Raw genomic sequence first — 26629 nt, forward strand, 5'->3', positions numbered from 1 at the left:
ATTATCATTCAAGTTTTTAAAATACAAATAACTCAGCAACTCATTTTTCCAGTTTTGTCAAATTAAAGCTCACGTTTACTTGCTGAAAATAGCCATATCTAAGTTAATCATATTCAGATGCCAAACAAAATATAAACAATAAAAAATGTGTCAGCCAAAAAGCTACAGGACTGTATCCAATCACTGAATAAGTCTTATCATTGTTTTCATCTTCATTCACAATTTATGAATGCCTCAGTCCTTTTGAATCACAATGGCTTCTAATTGTCATACAATAGAAATCTTAATTATTTGTCCTTTATAAAAACGCATCATCGTGGTATTAGCTTTTTAAAAAATTTTCACACACCCAAGACCAGCCGACACTTCTCTCAATGATTAGTTTTTATGCCAATATCAGAGAAAATGGTTATCAATCACCAATAGTGACACATCTTCCTAAAAGCTGAAGTAAACTGCCCCATACCCTTAGAGAATTAAAATAATGCTTCAAATAACAATTCTGGGCTAAGATATCTTAGTTAGTTCGTCAGTTGATTAGTTCGCTGGGCAGCGATGAAAACTGTCCCCAGGTAAGTCTGTTCTCTCGCCACTTTTCCATTTGACGGTCTGGTTTAAAGTGATATAAATTGGGTTTTTTTTAAAAGCATAAAGCCAGTGTTTTATTTCACAACATTGTTCCTACGGTCTTAGAACAATTTTCAAAGTAAAAAAAAAAAAAAAAGTGACCTTACTTTTTCAGCATTACTTAATGCCTTACGAGCTACGCCCAAATATCGCCAAATAAACAGGTCTCCACAAAATGAACACGTCCTAAAAGTCCACAGCATTCACCGCAACCAACTCACTCGTGTCAACATAACGACCGCCTTTGTGATGCGGTCACTGGAAACCCCAAAGTGCGGGACACTATAAACAGAGGTTTCAGATCCCCAAATACAGCAAAGGAATGGGTCCCCCGACCACAGCCTCCGACTCGCTCGGTCGCCCGCCCACCGCCTGCCGCCGAGTCCAGAGGCGCCCACGCAGCCTCGTGCTAGAGTCCCCCCGACAAGTTCACCGGCTGCTTTGAAGGGCTCAGTCCCCCTAAAGTCCTCTAAAGCCCGAGTCCGCCTCAGCGCGCGAGCGGCCGACAGAGGCGGCGGGCACCTCGGGCGGGGGTGCCGCGCCCGCCGCAGCTAGCACTTGGGGGGCCGCGCGGGGGCTCGCGCTCGCGGGTCCCGGCCCTGCCCACCCCCGGCGGCCTGGCCCGGGCCGGCGCCCGCTCTCCGTGCGCAGGGCGCGGGGCTGGGCGCGCGCGGGGGCCGTGGGCGAGGGGCCTCGCGCCCGCTCCCACGCCGCCCCGCGAAGCCAGCCGCAACCCCGGGCCACCACTTCCCCGAGGGCCGAGGAGGTGCGAAGGGTAACTAAAGCCGTTAATTGTCCGCGCAACGAAAGCGACAAAACAAAACAAAGACATTTCGGGCCAGAGAGAAAGCTCGAGAGAGCGACTGAGACGTGTACCTGAGTGAGACAGATGGGAGAATACATCATGACTTCGCCTTAAAACGCACTTTCCCGGAGATGCCCAAGAAAATCTTCGAGAAGCAAGAATTTCATCGATTCATTTTACAGTCATCTGAGCCCGCGATGCGATCAATCAGGACGGGGCTCTGCGCTGGATCACCGCCACCTCACAGCGAACCCAGTCCTCCTTAAATAGCCGAAGATTCAAGTTCACTCGGCGTGCCGGGTTTCCCGGGGTGAAATCCAATCTACACTCCTAACCCTCTCGCAGTCCTGGCGCGCCGGCCGTGCTCGCCGAGGCCGCCGCCGCCGCCGCCGCCGCCGGTGTCTGTGTCGGCTGCTTTTCGCCTGGGTTTGGGGGTTTGTTTTCTGTTTTGCAGTTGTTGTTGTTGTTGTTGGGGGACAGGGGGTGCGCAAAGGTTCGGTGTGGGTTGGTTTGGGGTGGTGGTTGGTGGTGAAATGCTTTTTTAAAAAAGGCGGGGAGGGGGGTCGCAGGAGGGCGGGCGGGAGAGCGAGGAGAATGTGTCACCGCGCTGGGAAAGTTCAAGGTTACAGCCCCTAGCACTGCGGCAGAATCCTGGAGTGGCGATCGCAGGCGAAACTTTGCCGCGAGCCGACCATGTGTGTGCGCGAGGGGGAGCGCGAGCGAGTGCGCGCGGGTGGCGGGGCGCGCGCGGGAGAGGACCGGGGTGGGGGCGGGGTGGGGAGAAGGGAGAGGCCGGGGTGAGGGAGGGGGCGCGAGCGCGGAGCTCCCGGGCGGAAGAGGCTCGCGGCGCGCGGTGCCCGGCTGCAGCCGCCGTGCCCGGCCGCCCGCTCCTGCTCCGCCGTGCCCGGCCGCCCGCCTCGCCCCGCGTCTGACCCGGCCGAGCGAGGAGGCTGCTGCTGCTGCTGCTGCCGCCGCTGCCCAGAGCCCAAGGGGATCGAAGAGATCTCCTGAAAAACTCCCAAACGATAAATCCCGCTCTCCCGCTCGGCTCCAAACTCCTCTCTTTGCTGCCGTGGGCTCTTTTTTTCCCCTCCCTCTCTCGCTTTCTTTCGTTGCAAAACTTGGAAGTTGAAAAATTCACCGGTTCCACCCTCTGGACCCCGCTCGAGCTCTCTCCAAATCAGACTTAAGGATTGTTTTATTATTTAATTACACAATCATCGCTTTACTCCTCCTCCTGCAAACGCGCATTCCTTTTGCACCAGCCTCTCCACACCCCCCGCCCCCCACCTTCCTCCTCCTCCTCCTCCTGCTTCTCTCGCGCTCTCTCTCTCATTTGTTAAAGGTATCAAACCGGTGCAACACAACCAGGACTTCTTTTCCCTCCAAAATAGCTATTCGTTCCGCTTTCTTCCTGACACCAACACGTACACACACACACCCGAAAACCCGCCCTGGAAGAGGTATTTCGGGGCTCGCTGCGGACTCCTTAAGCCGCGAGAACATCCGAGTGGGAGAAGCACTGAACCGGTCTGGGCCCGAGAAAGGAACGCGTGGAAAATTCCCTCACACCCAGGCCGGCCCGGGGCCAGGCCTGGGGCGCCTACACTCGCACCCGGGCCGGGCGCGGTTCGTCGAGTCCGCGGCTTTAGAGAGGGCGGGGAGGCCGAGGAGGCGAGGGCCTGAGCGAACTTGGGCTCAAGTAGTTAGGGCGCTCCGGCGCCGACGTGGGGGGCACGGCGCCCAGCCCCTTGCCGCCCCGCCAGGAGCCCGCGTTCGCTTCTAGGGAAGGGGCGTGGGGTCCTCCCTGGTCTCCACGACGCGAGCCCGCACGCGGGTAGAGGCGCCGAAGCGGCGCGCGGCGTTTCGCCGCGGTTTGCGGCCCTCCCCGGGGGTGCCCCGTGCACGTGGCCTCGCTCGGAGCGGGAGGACACAGCCGAGCCGCGGCAGCCACCGCCTCCTGCCCCCTCCTCCCTCCCGTCCTCCTCCCGAGCCCCGCTCCGCTCTCCTCCTCCTGCAGCCCCGCTGGCTCGCTCCCAATCCCCACCCCACCCCCTGGGGCCCGGGGCGCCGGCGGAGAGCGGCTCCTTCCCCGCCGGGGTGCAGGCTGGGCGGGGCCGCGGGGCGGGCGCGCGCGCGGGGTGCGTGTGCCGCTACAGCCCTCCAGAGGCTGCCGGCCCGGAGCAGCTCGGCGCCCGCGCCGACGCGGCCCCGCCCCCACCCGGGCCGTGAGCTGCACGCTCGCCCGCCCCGAGTGAATGAACTTGATTCCGGGGATCCTGAGGGAGGCGGTTTGCCTTGCACCCTTTCTACACACACAGGCACACGTGCGCCGCCCCCCAAAGTTCCCGTTCTCTGCATGGGGTAGGTGGGGAAGAGGTGAAGGCAAAGGCTGCCCAGACAATGGAGAGAGGAAAAGTGAGTGCCAAGGGCTCCGCGTCTCCCTAGCGGGGGGCTGCCGGGAGCGGCTGGGGCCGGGAAGGGGCCTGGACGGCTCCATCCCCGGGGCGGGGCCGCCCTCGCTTCCTCCGGTGCTGCTGGAGTGTTTCGAAGCTCTCGCCACTGATCCCCTCGCCCTGTGTTCCTCCCTCTCGGTTTTTCCCTCAACTTTCTCCTCTCGTTCTCCCCCGCGTCTGCCCACCGTCCCCGCCTCGCTTCCCCCAGCGGACCTGAAGAAACCAGTGACTTTTTCCTTCACCAAGTGGGAGTTATCCACATCAAGCATTTCACGACGACACATCAAGAAAAGTAGGCAGGTTCAAGTCAACCATGAAATGGTCACTTTTTAACCCCGTCCTGTCCTCATTAGGGAAATGCTCAAACACAGTCCGTTTTCAAAGAGCGCTCTTAATGAGGCGAGCTTGCCAAGTCTACCAGCTGCAGCCCCCGTAAACCCGGAGCCCGGAGAAGAAAGGCGCTGGGGGTGGGGCGTGCAGAGGCCGGGAGGGGGGCGGTGGGCCTGGGAAGGCAGGTAAAGTCGGGGAAACTGCGACAGCTCCCGCGAGTTAACCCTTTAGGGCACACGCCGCTGGGAGCAGCCTCCCTGCTACCCCACCCCCTGGGCAAATCCTCTAGACAACGTTCTGACAGCGTTAATTTCTTTTGTGCGGGTCATTTCTTCTTTTCTGAAAAGCTGGGATGAAGTTGACAGTCTTTATAGATGAAAGAAATGAGGTGACGGTCGGGGTTAATCCAAATAAATACTCATTTCTCTCTCAGAAATTTTAGGCAACTTCATCTTAGATTAAAAACAAAACAAAACCCAAAAAAAAAAAAAAAATCCCAAAGCATCACTTAGTATTGTACATTACACCGCATCCCTTTTCTCACCCTCATCAGATTCTGAGGGGAGGGGGCGGGGAAGCTCTACTGATAATACCAGCTTTAACTACTGGAGTTTCCCTTTGAACAAATATTCAATTTAACTGGAGTTAATTTACCATAAAAGACATTCCCCTTGGCAGAAATGCACTCATGCCCTTGAACACACCTCTTTGAATGCTTGGACTCTTAGAGAAGCCATTATTTCGGGGTCTCTTTAAAAATCCAGCGCCCATCTCTCCTTCTGTTCCCTCCCTCCCTCCCTCTGCCGTCCCTCCTCGCCACACCACCCCTAGTGAAATCCTGGCACCCAGAGAGCACTCCTTTCAGCCAGAGAGCCCAGAACCAGCCGTTGTCCCCTGGCAAAAGAGGCCCAGTGCTGAGCCCTGGGCATGTGTCTCCAGACATCGCTACCCCTCCTCCTCTTGTTAGTTTCCCTTCCCAACAGAAACCACTTCTTTTTACCACCAAAACCAGGTTGCATCCAAAAGTCTCTCACAAGCTTAAAACAGAAAACTGAAAAATTGAGAACCATTACATAGAAGAGCCCACAAAAGCTGCAGCAGCACCAGGGGTGAAGAAGCAGCGTCAGACCCAGGTAAGATCCCAAAGAAGTGAAGACGTCTGGGGCCTCCCAGGCCCATCACTTAGGGGTTCTAATCTCTTTCAGGTGTCCCACGTTTGTAGGGTGCTTATGGTTGGGAACACTTTGATGACCATGGAAGATGCGTGATAGTTTTTGGTTTTGCTTTGTTTCCAAGAAAAAGGAAAATGAGAAAGGAGTAAATGGTGAGGTGAGGAAAACCAAAAAGGAGTGAAGAATGAGCAACAGAAACATTCTGGAAGGGAGGGCTTATGGGGGTGCTCAGTTTGTAAGGCTTTGACTCTCAGGCCTTGGAGCTACAGTCAAGGTGTCTGACACCCCCCAAAATGCTGTTTCTTGTCCAGCCAGTGCCAGGGTCTCTGCAGGCCTCCCCGGGGAGAACTCTAGGAGAGTTTTGTAAAGAGAGACTGGTGGATTTGGGTGCATGGGACGTCTGGCTTCTCTCAGGACACCACTTGTCCCCCACCTTTAGTTTGAGAAATTTCAATCTTTTAAATGCCAGGTAGAAGAGTAGAGAGGAGAAACTGAGAAAGTACATACATTTTATTAACTTACCCTTTTTCCGGCATGTCTATGCCATGGTATTAAGAGTGGTTTTCGAGTATCTCTGAAAAGCTTCCGATTCTATCAAAAAGGGCAAAACACTTAGATTTTGGTACTTACCTCTCCTAAACTCACTCTCTTCTCTCTCTCCCACACTGTAAGGTTTAAAGCAGTGGTATGACAGGCCACTTTCATTCACCCGAAAACCAGACTGAGGAGTTGGAGAGAAGTGAATGAATTAGTGAATAACTCCCTCAGCAATAGGAAAATCTGATATTTCAGTATTGCTATAGATCTTCTCCCTAGATCAGCTATTCTAACTTTTCTAACTAAGACAAAGTTTATTGACTTTTCCCAATTGTATATTTGAAAATAATCAATGTCACCCAATTTGAGCCTTTCACTGACCTTCAGAGGGAAGCTTGACATCCCAAATATCTCCTAATGTTTTCTTTTAACCTTTTCCTTTCTAAAGAAACTGAAGCGACAGGTTGAAAATCCTGGGCAGTTTCATGAAAGGTTTCTTGGAGTTTAACAAAGCTGTCATTTTCAATACACTCGATGACTTTTTCTTAGCTATTGCACATGATTTGCAGGGAGGCTCAACAATTCCACACACCCTGGCTGCATCGCCAATATCAATATTTAAAAACTAAATACAAAAGAGACAGATGACCTCCTGACCCCAGGAAACAGGCCTGCAAAACTGCAAGTATCCACTACACCAAGCCCAGGACTTTTCCTTTTCCAAATGAACCACAAAAATCATACATGTGTAGCCTGGAAAACCCAAATTTATATCCACAAGCAGGAACACCAAAAATCCACTAAAAAAAAAAATGCATATATAAACAAACAACAAGTACTGAAATTGCCTGCACTTGATGGGAATTGCAAAATCATGCCCAGCTCTCTCAGCCCTTAAACTACTACTGTCAAATTAGGGTAGCAATTTTTTTCCCACTAGAGAATTCACAACCGGTTAGTTTCCCCACCCCCATTGCCAGCCCTTTGCCTTTCACTGAAACGAATAAATAACCTTGGACTTTTTTTCCCTCCTCTGGGAGCTGTTTGGTGTCCCCTGAGGACAAAACTAAATGAGAAAAATGATGCTGTTAATAATGTCGCTGCTGAAATGCCTGTACTCAACTGTTAAGAAAAAAAAAATACTGTCCCACTAAAAATGTCTACATTTCGGGCACATTTACAAGCTAGAACTCTGAAGCTGAATACCAATTGGGCCAGATTCTTCCATTAAGGTTAGCCGGTTTCCACCTCTCTACAGAGATGAGGCCAGTCATCAACAGAGACTCTCAACTTCTGAAGACGTTTGCTGCCCGGATTACAAAGTCAGCAGTTGCCCTGAAACTTTTGTATGATTTATTTTGAACTTTGAAAATTGCGATAAAGGTTGCCTAACTTCATTCACAATACTACAGAGGTTACATAAATGCACACATACTCAGTCTCTTTTCTGCTGATACTGAGAGTTGTAGTTATTGCCCTTTTTCAAAACAGTTGACCTTTAAAATAAAACTAAACTATCATTTTATTTCTAAATGTAAAGTGGCTTTTATTACCCATCCACATATGCCTTTGTGACATATGAAAACAGATAGGTATTAAAGAGTTTAGAAAGCTCTGTCCAAAATGGCCAAGTAGTTTTTACATTCTGTATTTAGTATAAAAAGTGCATTGCAGACAAACTTAAACTTTCTGCACCCCTTTCTCTAATTATTCCTCTGAAAACTGCTATTCTATTTAAAAATCAAAACAATGCATAACAACAGAGTTGTACATTTTAACTTTCACATTAAAATTTAAGAAACAATTGTGTAATTAAAAAGAGCAAACACAATTGGGCCTATACAAAATATATGTTTAGTAAGCTTTATCTCTGAATGTATCTGAAATATTTTAACTGCACAAGCTAGTAAATTTCAAAGCAGTAATGTTGTCACATTGTGTGATGTCACAAACTGCAAAAACAAAGTTACAGATGTTTGTGACATCACATTCACTCAAAATTATGCTGCTGCTCAGTCTGACCATATTAAATTAAATGGATCCCTATGTGTGCTAAAGAATAAAAGGAATTTATTTTGGACATCTAACAATGAAACTGTCACCATTTATTGTATGAAACACTCAGCTAATCAATTTCCTATTAAAATAGCTTTCAACAATACTCAGCTTTAAAATTCATCAGGGCCAGTAAAAAAACCTTTTCCCAGTGCACAAGAATGCAGTCGCAACCACGGATGATAATTACCGTTCTAATACTTTTACTGCCCAAGCACTTTTTCCTGTGCTCCCCATCACTTAAGCAGGAATCTGCAGTACATTGTATCAGTGAGTTGGAGTGCTTGACCTTTACCCACATATGATTTAATAGGGACTTTTCAGCAGTGGAGCTTTCTCTATCTCTTATACAATTAAACGAAAACATCAAACTTCAAACCACAACACTTTGTGTTTCACAACTCTTTGCAGTTTTTCCTTAGGCTGCTTAAAGGTCAGCTGCTTCTCAAAATGCTCTTCCCCATACAGTAAATGCACTCGAAAGTCGCACTAATTCTGATTTTGATTAAATCTTGAACTCCTTAGTCATATACACACATGCACACTGCTTATTTACACGTGCATTCTTTTCTAACCACATAAGCATGTGCGTATGACTTTCTGGACTTATTCCATTTTAGGGCTGATTTAAATGTCTGTTCAAGGATGGGTTCAAAAGTTAACTTTTTCCCGCCTGTTGGAAGTTAAAGTTACAAAGGATGGTGCTATAAGATCCGTTCAAAGAAAGTCAGAGTTAATCTTGTGTATTTTGGCGCCTTTACCCTGCCAGCTACTGTACTGGGGGGGGGGGAGGGACTTGGAGATCTTGTCTGTCCTTTCTCAAGTTCAATGGCAGTTCTTCCAACCCCAGGAGAAGATGGCCATGTTCACAGCCCTAATAATAATTCTGATCACGCCACTTCGGCATCTTGTGTCAAAGTCGAAACTGGTTTCCCCGCCCCCTCCAACCTGAAAGCTGCCAAGTCCTCACACACTCCTCATTCAACCTCAACTTAATGGATGGGATATTGTGCATTAAAATGTGTCCCAGACGTACTGGCGAAAAGAGGACAAGGGAAAAGGGAAACGCGCGCGCGCGCACCTCCCTCCCCTCCCCGCGACTTAGGCAAAGGGGAAAAAATCCTAGGGCAAAAAACAACGGGGTGAACAGAAGGAATTCATCATAATCTTTTTTTTAAAAGGGGGGTGTGGGGCGGGAGAAGAGCTAACAATTTGATGCCACAAATTAGGTGACGGGGGGTGGGGGGGGAACTAAACATTAGAATGAATACGGATTTTAAAAACTCCAACACACTAATCAGAGCTAAATAGTACTTCCCTCACTTAAAAAATGTATTTGTAAATGAGAATATGCAACAAAGCTGTACCTTAAAATGAAAATTCCTTTCTTGAAGAAAGGAATGCTTCAAGAAGGGAGAATAGGCTACAAGGTATAACTAAAGTATTTGTACCGTAATTTTTTCCAACATTGAAAGGGGAGGGGGAGAAAGTAGGAAGCTGAGCAGGAAAAATGTTAGATTCCACACGATTTGGACTCACAATGTTATTCACTGATTCCCGCCATAAAGTATGTCACATGCACTGAAGTTGCCAACGCTAAAAAAAAGAAAGAAAAAAAAGTACATATTTGTATTAGTTCTGGAAATCCTGCACTGTAGCTCAACCTGTAAAGCAGAAATGACATTTAGGAAAGGGGTGAAACAGTCACTTTACAATGCACAAGCAGGGGGAAAAAAACAAACCTGTGCCTAGGGTGGAAGAGGGTGCAAGGGAAGAAGGAGACAAGCAAATAAAACCCATCATTTCAAAACCACATACCATCGCACTGTATTGCATTAAATAAAAGAGATCTTGAATCTGTAACAAAACCCTGGGCCGCTGACTTCACGTGTCTCAGGTACAGATTTGTGGACTTTCTCAAGGGTTGTTTTGGTGTCGCTTTTTGTGTTTAGTTTAGAAAAAGAAAAGGCAGTCCGGGAGCAGTCTTATTTCTTTCTTTTTTTTTTTTTTTTTAATTATTTCTGCACTGCCACAATCCTTGGCCCGAGGAGTAAAGGCGGTCAAAGTCAAGTTTAAAGGCAGGCAGCCCCTCGGTCTGCCTGGATACCCAGCTTTCCTTCCTCTCACTTGCAGAAGACTGTTTCTCGTGGCTGACTTGAACGCCGTCCAGGGGTGGGGGTGTGTGTGTGTGCGTGTGTGGGGTGGGTTTTATTGTTGTGTTAGCCGGGCTGCTCCAGGGGTGGGACTGCGCGGGGCAGATGCAGCCGCTGCGGCCGCGGGGTCGCGCGCTCTCCCCTTCCGCGCCCTCGGATTGGCCCGGCCGGCGGCGGGGCTGCCCCGGAACCGCCACCAGCCGCGAGCCCCGCCGCCACCGCCGCCGCCTCCCCGGCTTTCTCTTTCTCCCGCTCGCCGCCCTGCCGGCCCCGCCCCGCCCCGGCCGGCCCGGTCGCGCGGGAAGCGCGGCTCTTCGCTTCCGCCTGGCGGCGGGAAGGAAACCGAAAGGAGGCGCCGAGGGCGGGCGCGCCGCGATGCATATTCATCAGGGCGCCCGCGGCCCGGGAGGCGGGAGCGGGCCCGAGCGGCTGTGGCGGCCGGCGCGGCGCGGGAGCCCCTCGCGAGCGTGGGGCTGGTGGGCGTGCTGGGTGGGGGTCTGGTCCTCCTGTGTGCGGCCTGTCCTGGGGGGCTGCCCGCCCCGCGCGCCTTTGAGCTCCCTGACTGTGCGTCTGCGGTTGACGGGCCCCTCCGCGGTTGTGCGGGAGCAGGAAGCGAGCAGGGCAGCCGCGCAAAGACGCTGTGCAACAGCAGTGATCACAAAGGTTCAAGGGGTGCTGTTCCTTCCCGCCTTCTCGCCACGTTGCTAGGTGCCGCTTCGCCAGGCCACGTTCGCTTCCGTGTAAAAGGAGTCCTGAAATGTTCCTCCTGCGTAACGTTAAGGCGAAATAGCCAGAAAGAGAGCACTTTGATTTTTGTTCATACGCATCCACGTGAATGTCAGAAAACGTGTCAGTCATGTAGGAGTAGATGGAAGAACCAACCGACACCCAAGAAATATGCAACCCCTGGGTGCCCAGAAGTAAACACTCTAAAAGAGATTTGGTAGTAAGTGGACGTTCATAAATAAAGCAGTTTTGATTAACATTTTTGAAAGTTAAATATATGTAGGTTTGTCATTTTGCTTAGTTTTTAAGTGATCCAATTATTTTCATTTTAAGGATCCTTAGTTGTGTGGTCAAATAATGCTTACGGTTAAACCAAGTTGTTATATAATAATGATTTAAAATTAAAGTATTAAAAGTAAAAATATAACACTAGCCCTAAATTTACTAAGTACTAACCCACATTTGTTTAGAAAAGATTTCATTACAGAGATCCTGACTAATTATGTAATTGCACAACAGACAACAATAGCCTCAAATATCCTCTAAAAACCCTGTTCAATTATGTGATTACTAGTGGGACCGGAATAGCTCCCAATGAATTGTTCTTATCTCTCTGCTAAATGTGAGCATGTCAGTATTTTAATCCCAATTATGTTTACCCTAGAAGTCCTGGAGAACTTAAACAACGTTGTTCGGGTTTGTAGTTCCTACAAGACATTTGATCTCATTACAAAAAAATAAAATAAAAAGTTTTCTTCCCTCGCATACATATATGTTACATAGATGTTTGGCTGTATACCTATATAATATGCATTAGATGTTTCAGTAATATACATACCTATTTTCAATAAGTGGAAAACTAAAAATGGGATTGACCCAATTAGAGTTTAGAAAATGTCCAATTTAAAAATGAGTTATGAGACTGCAAGTTTAACAGTTCTCAATTTCCCCTCTAGAAAAACTGTCTGTGTGGGTATGTATGTGGATATATACACACATATATCCCATATATATCCCATTTATATGGCTATATATCTGTGGGAAGGGAGATAATAGGAAGGAGAAATACACGTTTCTCCACACTCAGCTATAACTTCCCAAGGAAAATTCTTTTTTAAAGTCTGTCTTGTTCCAAGTTAGGTAATTTTAACCACTCAGCTAGTATAACCATAATGCAGCCTACCCAGGTAGTCAATTCAAGTGAGTAACACAGATCTGTTTCCATTCTAGAATTTCCTAATAGTAGTTTCATGGTCAAGTAAATCACATTTGGTGCTAAGGAACCAAATACAAAATATGAAAATTCAATGCAGATAAATTTTTTTAAAAATTATGTAGGGTGGAGGAAGGGAGTGTTTTACATGAGCAGTGTTTTCAAATACTAAAACTTTTTTAAGCGTGCCACAGAAAATCTTCTCCCTGGTTATTATTTGAAGTCCATAGCAGAATTATTAATCCATCCCAACATCTATTTCATGCAAAGGTGAAATGGCATTATAGAGAGAATCTAGTTTTGTCTAGGAAGTATCCTAAGGCACAAAATGGGAAAAGACTAGGGAAGGGTGGAAAAACTATTTCCTCCATTCTCCTGATGACTTAAAGGAATCTAGAATTCCTGTCACCTGTCAGGGGAATTCTTTCTAAGCATATTATTTAGCCATAAAATGTACCATTGCATGTCATGTTCAGGTCTTCATAGATTATCTTTTTTTATTTATATGTCATTTATCTCTTTTGACATGTGAAGCTTACAAGAATACTTATTCCTATACAGATCATTCTGTCAAATATGTACACATGTCATCATCAGATGATACCCAAGGTTTATAAAATAAGGAGGCTGACTTTCAAGAATGTCTTATAGAAATCAGTCTTGCTAATTTGTAGCCAACTCAATGTTTTATTGTTTCTAAATTTTTTAATTGGCATATGATCATGGTCTTCTAATATACAACACTGGTTGATTTTCTGGTTTTCATATTTTGCAGTGTAAACAAATACGTAGAAATTAGGGAGTGTTTTAATATAGGTGCTTTTTTAAAAAAATTAAAACGATTTTGGTTAAAAACCCTTCCAAAAATAACTAAGGTCCAATATATTTTTATACTCGTCTTTTCTTAGAAATTGTAATTATTTATTTTTTTAAAAAATATGCACTGTGCAAAACTACTTAAGCATTCGGGACCTCTGGCACATCTAACTGAAATGATTCCAGTAAAAAAAAGAATTTTTTCTGCCATAAGTTGCAGGCACAATTCATTCCATAGTACTTACTAGAAGCTTCACAAGTACACTGACACTTCAGATTTTTTGGTTCTTCCTAAAACCAATTAACTGGTAATGCAGTTTCTGTATGTTTTCTTCAAATTAAGAAATTTTTTAATGTACTGGCAACATCTGCGTGTGTTTATCTTTGAGAATAATCACTATATAATTATTTCTAAAAGGCATGCATTATTACAATGCTTTATGTCATAATTGAAGTAATTCCTCTACCCCTTCTAAACCAGTAATTTTCATTCATTACCCCAAAGGTGTTTATTTTGTCTTACTTCTTTCTCTATTTCTTGAAAATATAGGAAGTGTGTTTTTGTTTCTATTATTTTTATATTAAAAGGTACACATTGATTTATTAGATTACTGTATTTAGTCGATTATTATACCAGAATTTGTGAAAATTTAATGTATGTGATAAAGATAATGAAATACTTAAGACTCAATACTAAATAAAATATACACATATTTTAAAATGTATATATTAATATGTGTATATTATTTTATAAACCTTGGGTATCATCTGATGATTATCCAATCATCAGATAATTATTTTTAGAATTTAAAAAATACATAAAGGACAACCTTGTATAAACATTCATATTTCTTATTACCTCCAGGCAATTGTTTCAATTATTTCTTAATTATTTAAAAATATTTGGAGAGCCTTAAATTAAGATATTTATAAAGTGCCAAAATTGGCATTTTATCAGAGTTCAAGAGATGTGAGCTGTTTCGGTACAACATTTGTTATGGAAAAGAGAATGCATATCAACTGTATTGTTCTGTAAGAGGAAAACCCAAGCATAAATAACAAACCCTGGTAACTATTATTTATTTTTTACTGGTTATAGCAGTCTTTAGCTGTAATCCATTATGCTGCTTCTTTAGACATTGACTGTAAAAACAAACACAGTGTCTTTCCCTCAAGACATAGTTGCTCCTCATACAGAATTAAGTCTATGGAAAAGACTCCAAGAGATTATTACCACATAGGCTCTTGCAATGGAATTGAAACTCCACACTGCCCAAGACAGACACACCAGGTCATTTTCTAACCATTGAGAGTATGGGTACAAAAATAAATATACACATGCAGTGTTCCCTCTTTCACTAACTGCACGCTGCACCTGTGCACACATAGATCTGATGACATCTGCTAACATAATAAATCTCAAGTGGTTTGTGGTGTCATCAAAAACCTGAGATGGTGTGTGGCTCACAGCCTTACCAACCCCAGGCTACGGCCTTGTTAAATTTCACAGGCTAAATAGAGACAGCCTCAGACTCATTCTGCACACCAGCCAGAGGTTTTCAAGAGCAGGTTAAGGTGGTTTACCAAAAAAAAAAAAAAAAAAAGGAAAAGAAAAAAAGCCCACAGTGATGACTCAATATGTGAAAAATCTGCTTTCTGATTTAATGGTGGCAAGTCAAGTTTGAAGTATGTCTCCTAGTTTCAAAAAAAATTATGAATTCTCAATTTAAAATATCAACCATTTCTTAGCCTATTTATGTTTTTAAGACTTACTTGGGGGGGGAACTATGAGCAATGAAATCTTTATATCTTGCTTTCTCATACTTTTATATAACTTTAGAATTTCAACCATTACAATGCCTGTAAAAAGAAAATAATAAATTTGAATAGATTTCAGCTGTAATGATGAGTAAATTAAGCAAAGAAAAAGCAAGTGTTTTCTAAAAAAAATTTCAGGATATTTTGTGCCATATGTAAGGTTTCTGAAACAACAGAATTACTTAGGTATTTTTTTTTTAACCATTTTCAAAAAACAGAGGCATCTGGCAAGCCAGAAATTAGTGAGGCAACAGGATGCAAGAAAGCGCTAGACAGTCTACTGATCCTTCAGTATAGTCCTGGCAAAGGACCATCCTGCCTTTTGCTCAGTGGGCCACTTTCAATAGAAAGTCAATGTCAAGCCCCCTGCATTCAAATCCTGTAGCCTATCATCCCCAGTGTTTCAGATTCCTGTGGGCATATCTAGAATCATTTCAAGTTGCCATTACTTAAAGAAGATCAATAAACACATTTTGTGTCTTTATTCCGTAACTAAGGAATCCTAGATGCAGCCCAGGAAGCAGAGGAAGAATTCATTCCTTCTGCAAACATGCATTGCATGTTTAGCATGGGTTCAGACCTTAGACTAGGTGCTGCTACACAAGATGGGTAGGTTTCTAAGGATCTCTGCATTTATGACACAAAGGCCTCCTAGTCCTTTGAGCTAATATTCTACTCCAAATTTGATTAGAAAAGAGTAACCTTCCTATAGGGTATTTTGAAAACTTTCAAATAAACACACTGAATAACAACCCTTGGTTTTCTGCTCACTTTACAGACAGTCGATGTGCGTTCTTAGAATGAAAACAGTGTTAACAGATAACAAAGAAAAATGTAATTAGGGAAAATAAGTCAGCTACCCTTCCCACCCCACCTTACTTACTAAAATAAAACCAAACCATAACTTCATATAATATATTCAGAAGCCAAACTAACAAAGTTGGGAAACTTTTGATACCACTATGCTTCATGATGTGGGAAATATTTTTTAAAAACAACAGAAAAAAAGAGAGAGAGGAGCTGTGTTAGGTGGGAAACTTCAGGCACATAAGGCTTACGTGTGCAGCTAGTACTGCCTTCTTTTACCAACCTACTGTTCGACAATGGTTGACAAGCAAACACAGAGGTCAGGGTAGAAATACAAGTTTTAAGGACATACCTAATAATCACTACCTCTTTCTTTTTCTCTTTATACCTGGCACCATTGTAAGCTGCCCTCAATATTTATTTTACTATTATCTTTAAAAACTTTTTGTTATACAAGTGGTAGTAGAGACACTTTAAATGAACAATTAACAAGATAAAAAAGACATCCACTTACAGTCCATCACCCCCCCAAAAATTGTTTCCTTTGCATATATTTTGATCCAGCATTTCCTTATGAACACATACAATATTTCCATAGTTATAATCTTAAGGTAGATAGTATTTTGTTTTGTAACTTCTCCATTTAACCTTCTATTTATATTGCTGATATTAGTAAATGGTCACAAAATTGAAAAATGTTAAAGCTAGAAGAGAGTTTTGAGACCCCTGAGTAAGCGACAAACATCTTTTGTTTCTCCCTCCTAAATTTTTAATGTTGGGATTTGCTGTCAGCATTTAAAAATTGTGATATTTTGCTTAAAAATTAGGAATCTTGCTTCTCCTGAAAAACTGGAAGGTGAGACACTTTTTAGACCAGTGTTGCACATAATACCAATAGGTTGGAACAGAGTAGCTGCTGCCCCCTTTAGATGGGGCTTGGTCTCCACAGTCCCATCATTCCCTATTGTCTCACACTGGCCCACTTTCACCATTTAGGTTACCGACCTGCCTCCTATACTCAGGAATTTATAATTCTTTGTCTAGGTCAAATGCTCTTTTTGTAGATGAAAAATAAAAACAAGATTCAGAAAGGTAAAGTGACTTGCTTATGGCTGCTAAGCTAGTTAACAGTGGTGACATCATAAAAGAAGCCTCCTGACTCTAAACAAAGTGTTCTTTGTATGAATGTTTATTTCAGAGCATGGAGGGAAGTGGGTTCTGTGCACCAGTATGAGCAGCATTACCAGAACTACTGTGACCACAAGCTTCTTTACAGACTGAAATGTCCCAGGATAGCTACTCACCACCTTTTATGCTCCAGGTCATGATTAATATTTGACATCCACAGGTAGACACCTGACCCCCCATAAATCCTGGACCCACTCACAGTAACTCCTCTCCTCTCTCTTATTAAAACCAAATAACAGAATACAAGTGAGGGAGGTGATCACTTGATGAAGGTGACATCAGATCTGCTTTAATTGATAAAGGAAGTACATAATTAAAAAGTTAAATACTTTTTAATATTCCCATCAGACATACCTCTTAGAGATGTGATGATGTGCCAATATCCTAATAGATAATCATCATCCCAGAAAATATAAAACTGCTGTCTCTGTACAGAGACCATATTTTCTGATTACTAAATCAGCACACATGGTGCAACCAAGAACTCTTTTTCTATTAATTTAATATTTTGAAAAGTTTTACCAAAAAAAATTTTTTTAAAGATCTATTGTTGGTGCTGGTTTAATAAATGAGCTCTCTGAAAAATAACAAATACATACCATCTAAGAATGCCTGCTCCATGTATTCATGTGGTACAATTCTTAGAAATTTGCCTAAAAAATGGGATTTGATGAGAATCACTGCCATTTTTATCATCAACATTAAGTGTCCTGTGCAGTTTGCACTTGCTCGTAGTGCTTTGTTCTTTGAACAGGACACCGACTCTGTAAGTTTTACTCCCAAATGGAGGTGGACCTGAGGACACACATACAGCGTCACTTAGTCATACAGTAAATAACTGAGAAGCTCGTACATTATGTTCATGTTGAGTCTACAGTTACCCTTGGCGCGTGAAGAAGAGGTGACAGACTCATTCATAGAAGTGTACGTAATGGCTCTTATTCTAACCAAAATTGGGCAGCATGGGCACTTTATTCCATATTTAGGAGTTCAGACCCTCTGTACCGAGTTTCCCTGAGATTTAGGTATGTAGGCTTCTTTGGGAGCATTTTAAGTGACTACCTACAAGCTAGATCTTCTCCTTTGCTGTGACCAATTTGGTCCAATGGCAGCACCTTAATTAAGCAAGCCCTCCCTGGGGCAATGGTTTTTCCCAACCTTATATTAAAAGGAGTGTCATGACAAGTGATAATAATTCCCATTTACTGAGATCTAAGTATGTCTCTGCTGTGAGCTCAGTATGTCACATATATCATCTCACAATTTTAAAGATGGGGAGCCTGACACACAGAAAGGTTAAGTAATCAGTTGAAGGCCGTGGTGCTCATAATCCAGATCTTTCTAATTCCAAGGTTCATGGTCGTAGCAAAACAGTCCATGCAGTGAGGACACACCACAAGGCTGTAACCACTAGGTGAGTGTGGCTCCTTCCCAGGACTTGCCTTGGGAAGCTTTCTACATATGCCTCACAGCATTTTTATCAATCTTCTTTTGAACTGGCCTTTAAAACCCCAGGCACATTCTTTTAAATATTATCAATGGGGTAGATCTTCCTCCTTTGAATGTGAATTTGAGTTTTGGATATAGCCATGATTCATTCAATATCCTGTGGTGATCAAAGAACTTATCAAGCTGGCTAAACCAGTTTGGGTCGGAAAACAAGGCATGACAGAATGTAACAAGATTATTTTTATTCTCCAGTATGTTTTGAAAGTAATGGAATAGAGGCTTTCAACTTGGACTTAGAGGCACTGGCATTTTGAGTTCAAGTCCTGACTTTGTCACCCAAAAGCTATGTAACTCTGGGCAAGGCACGTAATGATTCTTAGCTATGGCTCCTTTACCTTCAAAAAGAACATAAGAAAATAATGCCTGTCTCAGTGTGGTTGTTTGGGGATCAAAAATTTTCAGTTGTCAAAATACAGTATGTAGGACTGTTTCTGAAACATGGTCCTTTCTCAGTAAATATTTCCTGAATCTGACTATCTGATTATTATTTGTCTCCATCCTTGTCCTTCAAATGTGGTAAGAGATAATAAACATGAGTCAATATGGCCTGTGACAATGACCAGACATCAAGACCCCTCTGAGTGCCACTGGGCCTCACAGATAGAATTTATTTGCAATTATAGTTTAAAAACAAGGAGGAATTTCCCTAGTTCCCTGATGCTAAGGGAAATGGATTTAAAGGAGATTGTGTTGTGGTTTGAAGTTCCTGGGGGCAGTCTCAAGTTTACTCCTAGGTTTCCCTAGAAAGGTAGAAAATTTAATAGCATCTTGAGCAAGCACCCCTTCATAAACATTTAACGAGTATCCACCCTATGCCAGGCCCTGTGCTCAAGGTGGGACGGAAGCAGTGTCTGAAAGAAGGAGCAGTATCCAAAAGGCTGTTTTGGTGACAGGTATAAAATGATGCTACTCGAATGATAAGAATTGAGAGCACCTCAGAACCCATTGAAACAAGTAGTGTTAGTCATCTATTGAAGAAGATGTTGTCACTCCTCAGGCAACAAATGAGCACCTGCTATGTCCAGGAGATACAGTGTGAACAAAACCAGTGATATTCTAGCATAGAGGAAAGAGATCTCAGATGGGGATGGGGAGAGATGAATAAGGAGATAGCTAACAGAAACAGTTCGTGTGCTGGTTCTGAGTCCACAGGCTTGTCAGACTGTTCGGTGAGGTCAGATGAGTGGTCTGAGAATTCTAGAAACCTTGCAGGAAGGTGTTTATCAAAAGAAGGAAAAGAGGAGTATGCAAAGCTTTTTTACAGCATAGAGTCAATCAGGGGTATCTAGAGAGGACGGAGGATGGGAGCAGCATCTGAGGGAAACTCTTGTTGTAGAGCATTGGCCACTGACCTAGATCCTCCCTAGCCCCTCCTTGGCAGCACCCTGCAAGCCTGAATGCTTTGAGTGAGGTTTTCCCTTTTGGGCTGGCTTATGTTCACATTCATGTTATGACACTTATTAAGCACTTTAATTCACTTAATCCTCCTAACAATCCTATAATACAGGTACAATATTGTTTCCATTTTACAGATGAGAAAACTGGGATGCAGAGAGAGTAAATAACTCACCCAAGGTCAATAGCTTACAAGGATCAGAGGCAGGATTTGAACCAAGGCAGTGAGGTTCTAGAGTCTTGACTCTTAACCATGAATTATATGCAAACTTTTTCTTCAGCCCTGAATGCCCCTCTACCTCCACCCCCTACCCGCAGTAGAGTGGCTCTGCCCACCCTTGGAATCTCTCCTCCTTCCTTTAGGGCTCATTCTAGGCACTACAACTCCCTAACAAGGAGGCATAATTGTGGGCAAGCTTAGCACAACTACAGCACAACTGCACAGCACTAAAGGCTAGTCAGGATTTAGTCACTGAGTGGAAAAGAGGCACCTCAGCAACCTTGGCCTAAGTCATTATATCCCTATAGATTGAGACCTAAGTGACTCTCTTCCTGTGCCTTAAAAAATAAATTGTTGTTCAGTCATGCAATTGAATATTATATGGCAGTAAAAAGGACAATATTCTGTATAAAGTGTATGTGGAAAAGTGCACATCATAAGTGTGTAGCTAGATATATTATCCATGTCAACACCACTTATGTTAAGAAATGGAAAATTACTGGCAACCAGAAACCACCTCCCACTCTCTGACAATTATTACCCCCACTATCCTTCCCACAGATAAATACTGTCCTTATTCTAACAATTCAAACTTATATTGCATATTCTTGAACTTTATATAAGGGCAAGCATACCATATATTTATTCTTTTATGTCTGAATTATCTTGTTCAACATTTCTTGTGATTCCTTCCTGCTTTTGCAGGTAACAGTAGGTTTTGTTTTTGTCTTTGCTTTTATTTTTCCACATTGCAGTATCGATTTCTATTATATGCATAATTTATCTCTTCTATACTTGACAACCCTGAGTTGTTTCCAGTTTAAGGCCAATATAAGTAAATACGAACATTCTTCTGCATGTTTCCTGGTGTATATATGTATGCATTCTCTTGGAGCATAAACCTATGAGTAGAATATCTGGGTTATGAAATATGTCTATGATAAGATTTAGTAAATAATGCCAAATAAATACCCAAAGTGATTGGACTGATTTACACTCCCACCAGTGGTGTATGAGTTCCAGTTGTTTCACATCTTCACCAAGACTTTGTATAATCTGTCTTTTTATTTCCAATGTATAGTAATATCTCAGTATGGTTTTATTTTGCATTTTCCAAATGACTAAATGAAGTTGAGCTTCTTTTCATCTGTTTATTGGCCATTTGAATATTCTCTTTTGAGAGAAGTCTGTTCAAATATTTTGCCTATTTTTAGTTGGGCATTTCTGTCTTTTTCTTATTGATTTTTAGGAGTTCTTTGTATGATCTGGATATGAACGCTTTGCCAATTTTATCTGTTGCAGATTTCTCATTTTGGAGCTTGCAATTTCATCTTTTTAATGTTGTAATGTGGTTTATTAAGGTGTAATTGCCATATAATAAACCGCATATGATTAAAGTATACAATTTGATAAGTCTTGGCATATGTACACACCCATGAAACCATCACCACAGTCAAGATAGGCAGCACGTGGTAATTACCATGTGCCTTGTAGTAATCCCTTCCTCCCTCTTCCCCTCCCCTGTAACCACTGATCCATTGATCTCCTTTCTGTCTTTATAGCTTGGTTTGTATTTTCTAAAATTTTATGTAAATGGAATCACACAACAAGTACTCTCTTTCGTCTTGCTTCTTTCTTTTTTTTTTTTTCTTTTTTTTTTATGGCCAGGGATCTGAACCCTCGACCCTGGTGGTATCAGCACCATGCTCTAACTGAGCGAGCTAATTGGCCAACCCTGTCTTGCTTCTTTCATTCAGCATAATTACTTTGATATTCACTCGCACTGTTGTATGTATCAGTAGTTCATTTCTTTTTATTACCAAGTAATATTCCGTTGTATGGTATAATAAAATTTATCTGTCACCTGTTGATAGGCAGTTAGATTGTTTTTAGCTAATACAAATAAGGTGCTATGAACATCCATGTACAAGTCTTTTTATGTACATATGCTTTGAATTCCCCTAGGAAAATGCCTAAGGATGGAATTTCTGGATATATGGCAGATGTCTGTTTGACTATTTTAGAAAATGTCAAAGTATTTTTCAAAGGTGGCTGTACCGTTTTACAATTCTACCTGCAATGTGTGAGAGTTCCAGTTCCTCCACATCCTCACCAACACATAGTATGGTCAAGTCCTTTTATTTTTAGCTATTCTAATAAGTATGTAATGTGTTCCATTATTGTTTTAATATTTGTTCCCCCAGTGACTAATGATGTTGAACATCTTTTTATGTGCTTTTTTGCCATTCCTATATCTTCCTAGGTAAACTGTTTGTTTAAATCTTTTGCCCATTTTAAAAATCAGTTTGTTTGTTTTCTTATTGTTGAGTTTTTAGAGTTTTTTGTATACTGTGGATTCAAAGCCTTTATCAAATATTTGATTTGCAATATTTTCTCCCAGACTGTGTTTTTTCTTTTTAGTCTCTTAATAGTGTCTTTTGATGAGCAGAATTTTTTAATTTTGATGAAGTGAAAATTATGGATTATGTTTTTGGTTTCATATCTAAGACATATGGCCTGATCCAACACCACAAAGATTTTTATATGTTTTCTTTTGGAATTTTTACTGTTTTATGTTTTACATTGAGATCTATATCCATGTAAGTTAAATTTTGTAGTTAGTGCAAGATATGGTTTGAAATTTGTTATTTTTTATATGTAGATCAGATTGTTCCTGCACTGTTTATTTAAAAGACTATTTTTTTCCATTGAACTGCCTTTATACCTTTGTCAAAAGTCAATTGTCTATATACATGTGAGTCTATTTCTGTACTCTCTATTCTGTTCCATCGATCTATTTGTCTGTATTAATGCCAATACCACACTGTCTTTGTTTCTATAGCATCATTATAATAAGCCTTGAAATCAGGTAGTGTTAGTTCTCCAAATTTGTCATTTTTAATATTGTCTTCTGATGAACTCTTCTTGTTTTGTTTTTGGCAAGTTTTCTTCAAGAAACCTTGAATCTGCTCAGGCAGACACTCTTACAACTTAGAGCTTTAAACACTACCTGTAGATTTTAATTCCTTCATTCCTTTGGACCTAGAAATCATTTTTATTCAAAGATCTTTTTTTAAGTGCATGAACCCAGAAGGGAGTGGGATTGCGGCAGTATTAAGCCAAATAGTCATCAGCTATAATGGTAACTGACAGCCAGCTGAGAATCTGACCTTTCTGGAAAGAGACTCAACAGAATGACCTCTTGGGGGTGGTGAAACCTGGGTGGGAAAGTGGGAGGAAAGAGAGCCTCCTATTTATAGTAATACCTACAAGTTACCAGGCATTGTGCTGGCTGTTTTACATACAGCAACTTATTTTATTTAAGATGCTTATAATTTCACTTTTAGGGATATACTCTAGAAAGGGGTCAGATGTTTTAGGCAGGGCCAGTTTGTGGGCATGAATCTGTGAAGGTGCAGAGATCCCAGGCTTATAAAGCTCCTGTGCTTGGTTTAATGCCCTGCTGTCACCTTATTGAAACTCTTGATAGTTGTTTGCTTTTTTTTTTTTTTTTTTTTTTTAGTAAGAGGTCCTGAATGTTCATTTTAAACTGGGCATTATGTAGCCAGTCCTGACTTTAGGCTTTGCAGGCCATACAGTTTCTGTCATAACTACTCAACTCTGCCAATGTTACATAAAAGCAGCCATAACCAATATGTAAACAATGAGCCTGGCTGCACTTCACTAAAACTGTATTTATGGACGCCAAAATTTGAATTTCATGTAATTTTTACATGTCCTGAGAGATTACTCTCCTCTTGTTTTTGTTTTTCCCAACTATCTAAAAATGTAAAAACCATTCTTAACTTTCAAGCCATCCAAAAACAGTCACTGGGTTCTATTTGGCTCACAGGTGATAGTTTTCTGGCTCCTCCCCTAGGGAAACTCCTGCACATGTGCAGCAGGTGACATATACAAGAAGTTCACAGCAAAATTGTTCATAAATTCTCCAAAGGAGAAACAACCAGACATTCCCTCAACAGTAGAATGGATAAATACATTATAGTTTATTTATATACAACATATGGTTGAAAGAAAGAAGCAAGTCATAAAAGAATACATGCAGTATGATTTTATTTATATAAAGTTCAAAAACAGGCATACAGAAGTGCTGAAGTCAAAATAAAAAATAAAAGCAAGGAAATGATTGTAAGAGAAATCATGATAACTGTTACCTCTCAGGAGAGGGGGGCGATGGGGATGGGGCTTCTGGGGCCCGGCGATGCTGTATTTCTTGACCTAGGTCATGATTATATTGGTGTTTCCTCATATTTATTCTTTGAATTATACATTTTATGTCCATATTTAGAAATGCACATCTCATCACTTTAAAATTTCAGTTCCCAATTTCTAAATCTGAGTTGGCAATTGGAGCCGCATTGGAGTTCCATGCCTCGGCCACATGCTTTCCACTTCCTAAAGCTCCTCTGATGTCATTTTGAAGACCTTTGGCATCCATCTGGCCCTGTGCTTCACATTTCCCAAGAAGAGTCTTGGCTTTTATACATTCAACTGTTTTTCTTTTCAGTTTACTTTTGTCTCAGACTCTGACGCTCTCTGCCAAATTCCTTCAAGGTCAAATCCACATTATTATGGGTTCCATTGTCTTGAAGACTTTCTTGTTTGCAAATTCTATTTTTCCTCATTTCAAAAATATAATTATAAATAATTCAATCACATTGAACTGGGCAGTGAATGTGTGTACTGGCCACTTTCCCTTTATCTGCTCCTCAGTGTTTATTCTCTTCTTAATTTTTCTACCTTCTGGCTCTCTATGTGTGGTTGTAGTCACCATTAACCCAGACAGGGCTAAAATGAAAGAAAAGAAAATATGTATTCATGGTAAGAAAGGACAAGAGTTTAGGAATAAAACAATTGGAGTTTGAACCTCTACTCCACCTATCAGCTGTGTATTGATAGCCAATGACCTGACCTCTCTGAGCTTTCTTTTCTTTCATTAATAAAAATGAAGGCTAATAATGATTACTGGAGAGAGTCATGGTGGGAATTAAATATGTAAAGGTTAAACAGGAAAACTTGTGAAATGTACCTAGCTTAACACCTTGTGCTACTGTGTTACCTGTGGTAGGCACATAATAAATTTGTGTTTTCTCTTTCTTTCTCTCTATCTCTTTCTACTTTCTTCTTTCATCTATTCATCCATCTGTCTGTCTATATCCCTCCCTCATTCCCTCCCTTCCTATCTTCCTTTCTGAGCATTTGCACAATTTCTCTGTCTTCACTTACCAGCCATGTCAATCTAGCAAGTGACTAAAGAGAGAAAAGGATGATAGGCAGTTTGGGGACAGGAACAATCAAAGGTGGAAAGATTCTACTCTTAAGCCTGGGGAAAGAGGACATACCACACTCTCCAGTTTATTTAGCCATCCCTCTTTATATTTCTCATTTCCCCTTGAACTCACAGGTCTGTTCACACCTACAAAATTAATATCCATAGCAAGGCTCCTGTCAGAATCTGTAAAGAGCCTAGGAGAACTGCATCGTGGATTTTAGGGATAAAAATCACTTCCCTGTAAACCACTTAGACCCCTGTCTGGCATATTATAAGCACTTGGATATTACTACTGTTATTGTTGTTGCCATGATTATTATTGTGTTCAGGATAACATCCCGGTACATGCAACAGAAATTGTAAGGCTATTAGCTGTCTCATTTGCCAAATGCACACCCAAGTTACAATGGATTGCAGTGGTTGTTTCTTTTAGCATTTCCTCCCTCAAACATTTCATTCTGCCTTTTCCAGAACAAACATCACTATAATCACTTCTTGTCCACATCTCTGATATCCCCATAGCTCTTGCCACTCTCACTGGTAGTAGCAACACCTCTGAATTTACTACCATCTGCAAATATCATTAGCTATTGTTTATTCCCTCTCCCACACTATTAATGAAGATGTTAATTAAGACCAGAACTAACACTGACCCCAGCAGCAATCCACTAGACATTTATCCAACTGGATAAACTTCTGTTAGTCATTACCCACTGCTCATAGACATTACTACTACTCCATTCTCTTCATCTGCCAATTTGTAAAAGACTGGGGGAGAGAATTAGGGGAGCCCAGGATTATTTAAAACTTAACACTCTGATACTTAGAGTTTTTAGAAAGGGATTTGGTTGGACATCAGAAGGGGAGTTGTCAGTAGCATGCATGAATGAGTGAGCCAGCCTCCTCAAGTATTTGGTAATTGCTTGGCTAAGTGTATGGGTTTCTGAGAATTTAGCACACGGAATAAAACTGGAGTACACCGATACAAATTATAGGATTTTCAGTTCAGCCACTTCTTTTTACAGATGCTTAGACTGAGGCCCAAAGAGGTCAAATGACTTGTCCAACGCCACTTCCCTCGTTAGTGATAGAATCTGAATTGAAACTTGGGGCTCTTTCAGTCCCATGCTCTGTATAAGGATTTGCCTACTAAATCCTAAACTCATGGAGCACAGTGTCTACCAACTTCATCTTTTTCTCTCCAGCCAACCGTCTCCCATAATAGGGATTCATTGCATACTTAGTTTAAAAAAAAAAAAAAGAGAGAGAGAACATTATTTACCATGATGCACTATTCTCTTGACCTATAAATTAGTGGTTCTCAGCCCTAACTAAACATTAGAATCACCCAGAGGAGCTATTTAAAAATACCAATGCCCATGCTACACCCCTAGAGATTCTGATTTAATTGGATTGAGGAGAGACTCAGGCACTGGTAATTTTTTAAAGCTCCCTAGGTGTTTTTAATGCATGTCCAGGGTTGCGAGCCACCTCAGAGGATAAAGCGTT

At 42.2% G+C, this 26629-nt stretch overlaps 1 protein-coding gene and 1 long non-coding RNA gene across 11 annotated transcripts in view; one reads left to right on the top strand and one right to left on the bottom strand.

The window, feature by feature from the left end:
* The window catches only part of NFIB (nuclear factor I B), a 282680-nt gene extending 273109 nt beyond the window's left edge, over nucleotides 1-9571 (bottom strand). For 4 of the 10 annotated variants that reach the window (XM_063080859.1, XM_063080860.1, XM_063080858.1 and 1 more), the window contains exon 1: nucleotides 1504-2117. In XM_063080859.1, coding sequence (XP_062936929.1) covers nucleotides 1504-1533 — 30 coding nt within the window. In that variant the 5' untranslated portion in view covers nucleotides 1534-2117. Of the gene's footprint in view, nucleotides 1-1503; nucleotides 2128-9521 lie in introns of those variants that run through there. The other 6 variants (XM_063080852.1, XM_063080851.1, XM_063080855.1 and 3 more) reach the window with 5 other exon arrangements.
* LOC134364735 (uncharacterized) overlaps nucleotides 5034-26629 on the top strand; it is a 46187-nt gene continuing 24591 nt past the window's right edge. Inside the window, exon 1 of the long non-coding RNA XR_010021881.1 lies at nucleotides 5034-5351. This is a non-coding gene — a long non-coding RNA (uncharacterized LOC134364735). The remainder of the gene's footprint in view (nucleotides 5352-26629) is intronic.

Source organism: Cynocephalus volans, chromosome 16 (assembly GCF_027409185.1).
Source record: "Cynocephalus volans isolate mCynVol1 chromosome 16, mCynVol1.pri, whole genome shotgun sequence".
Taxonomy (NCBI): domain Eukaryota; kingdom Metazoa; phylum Chordata; class Mammalia; order Dermoptera; family Cynocephalidae; genus Cynocephalus; species Cynocephalus volans.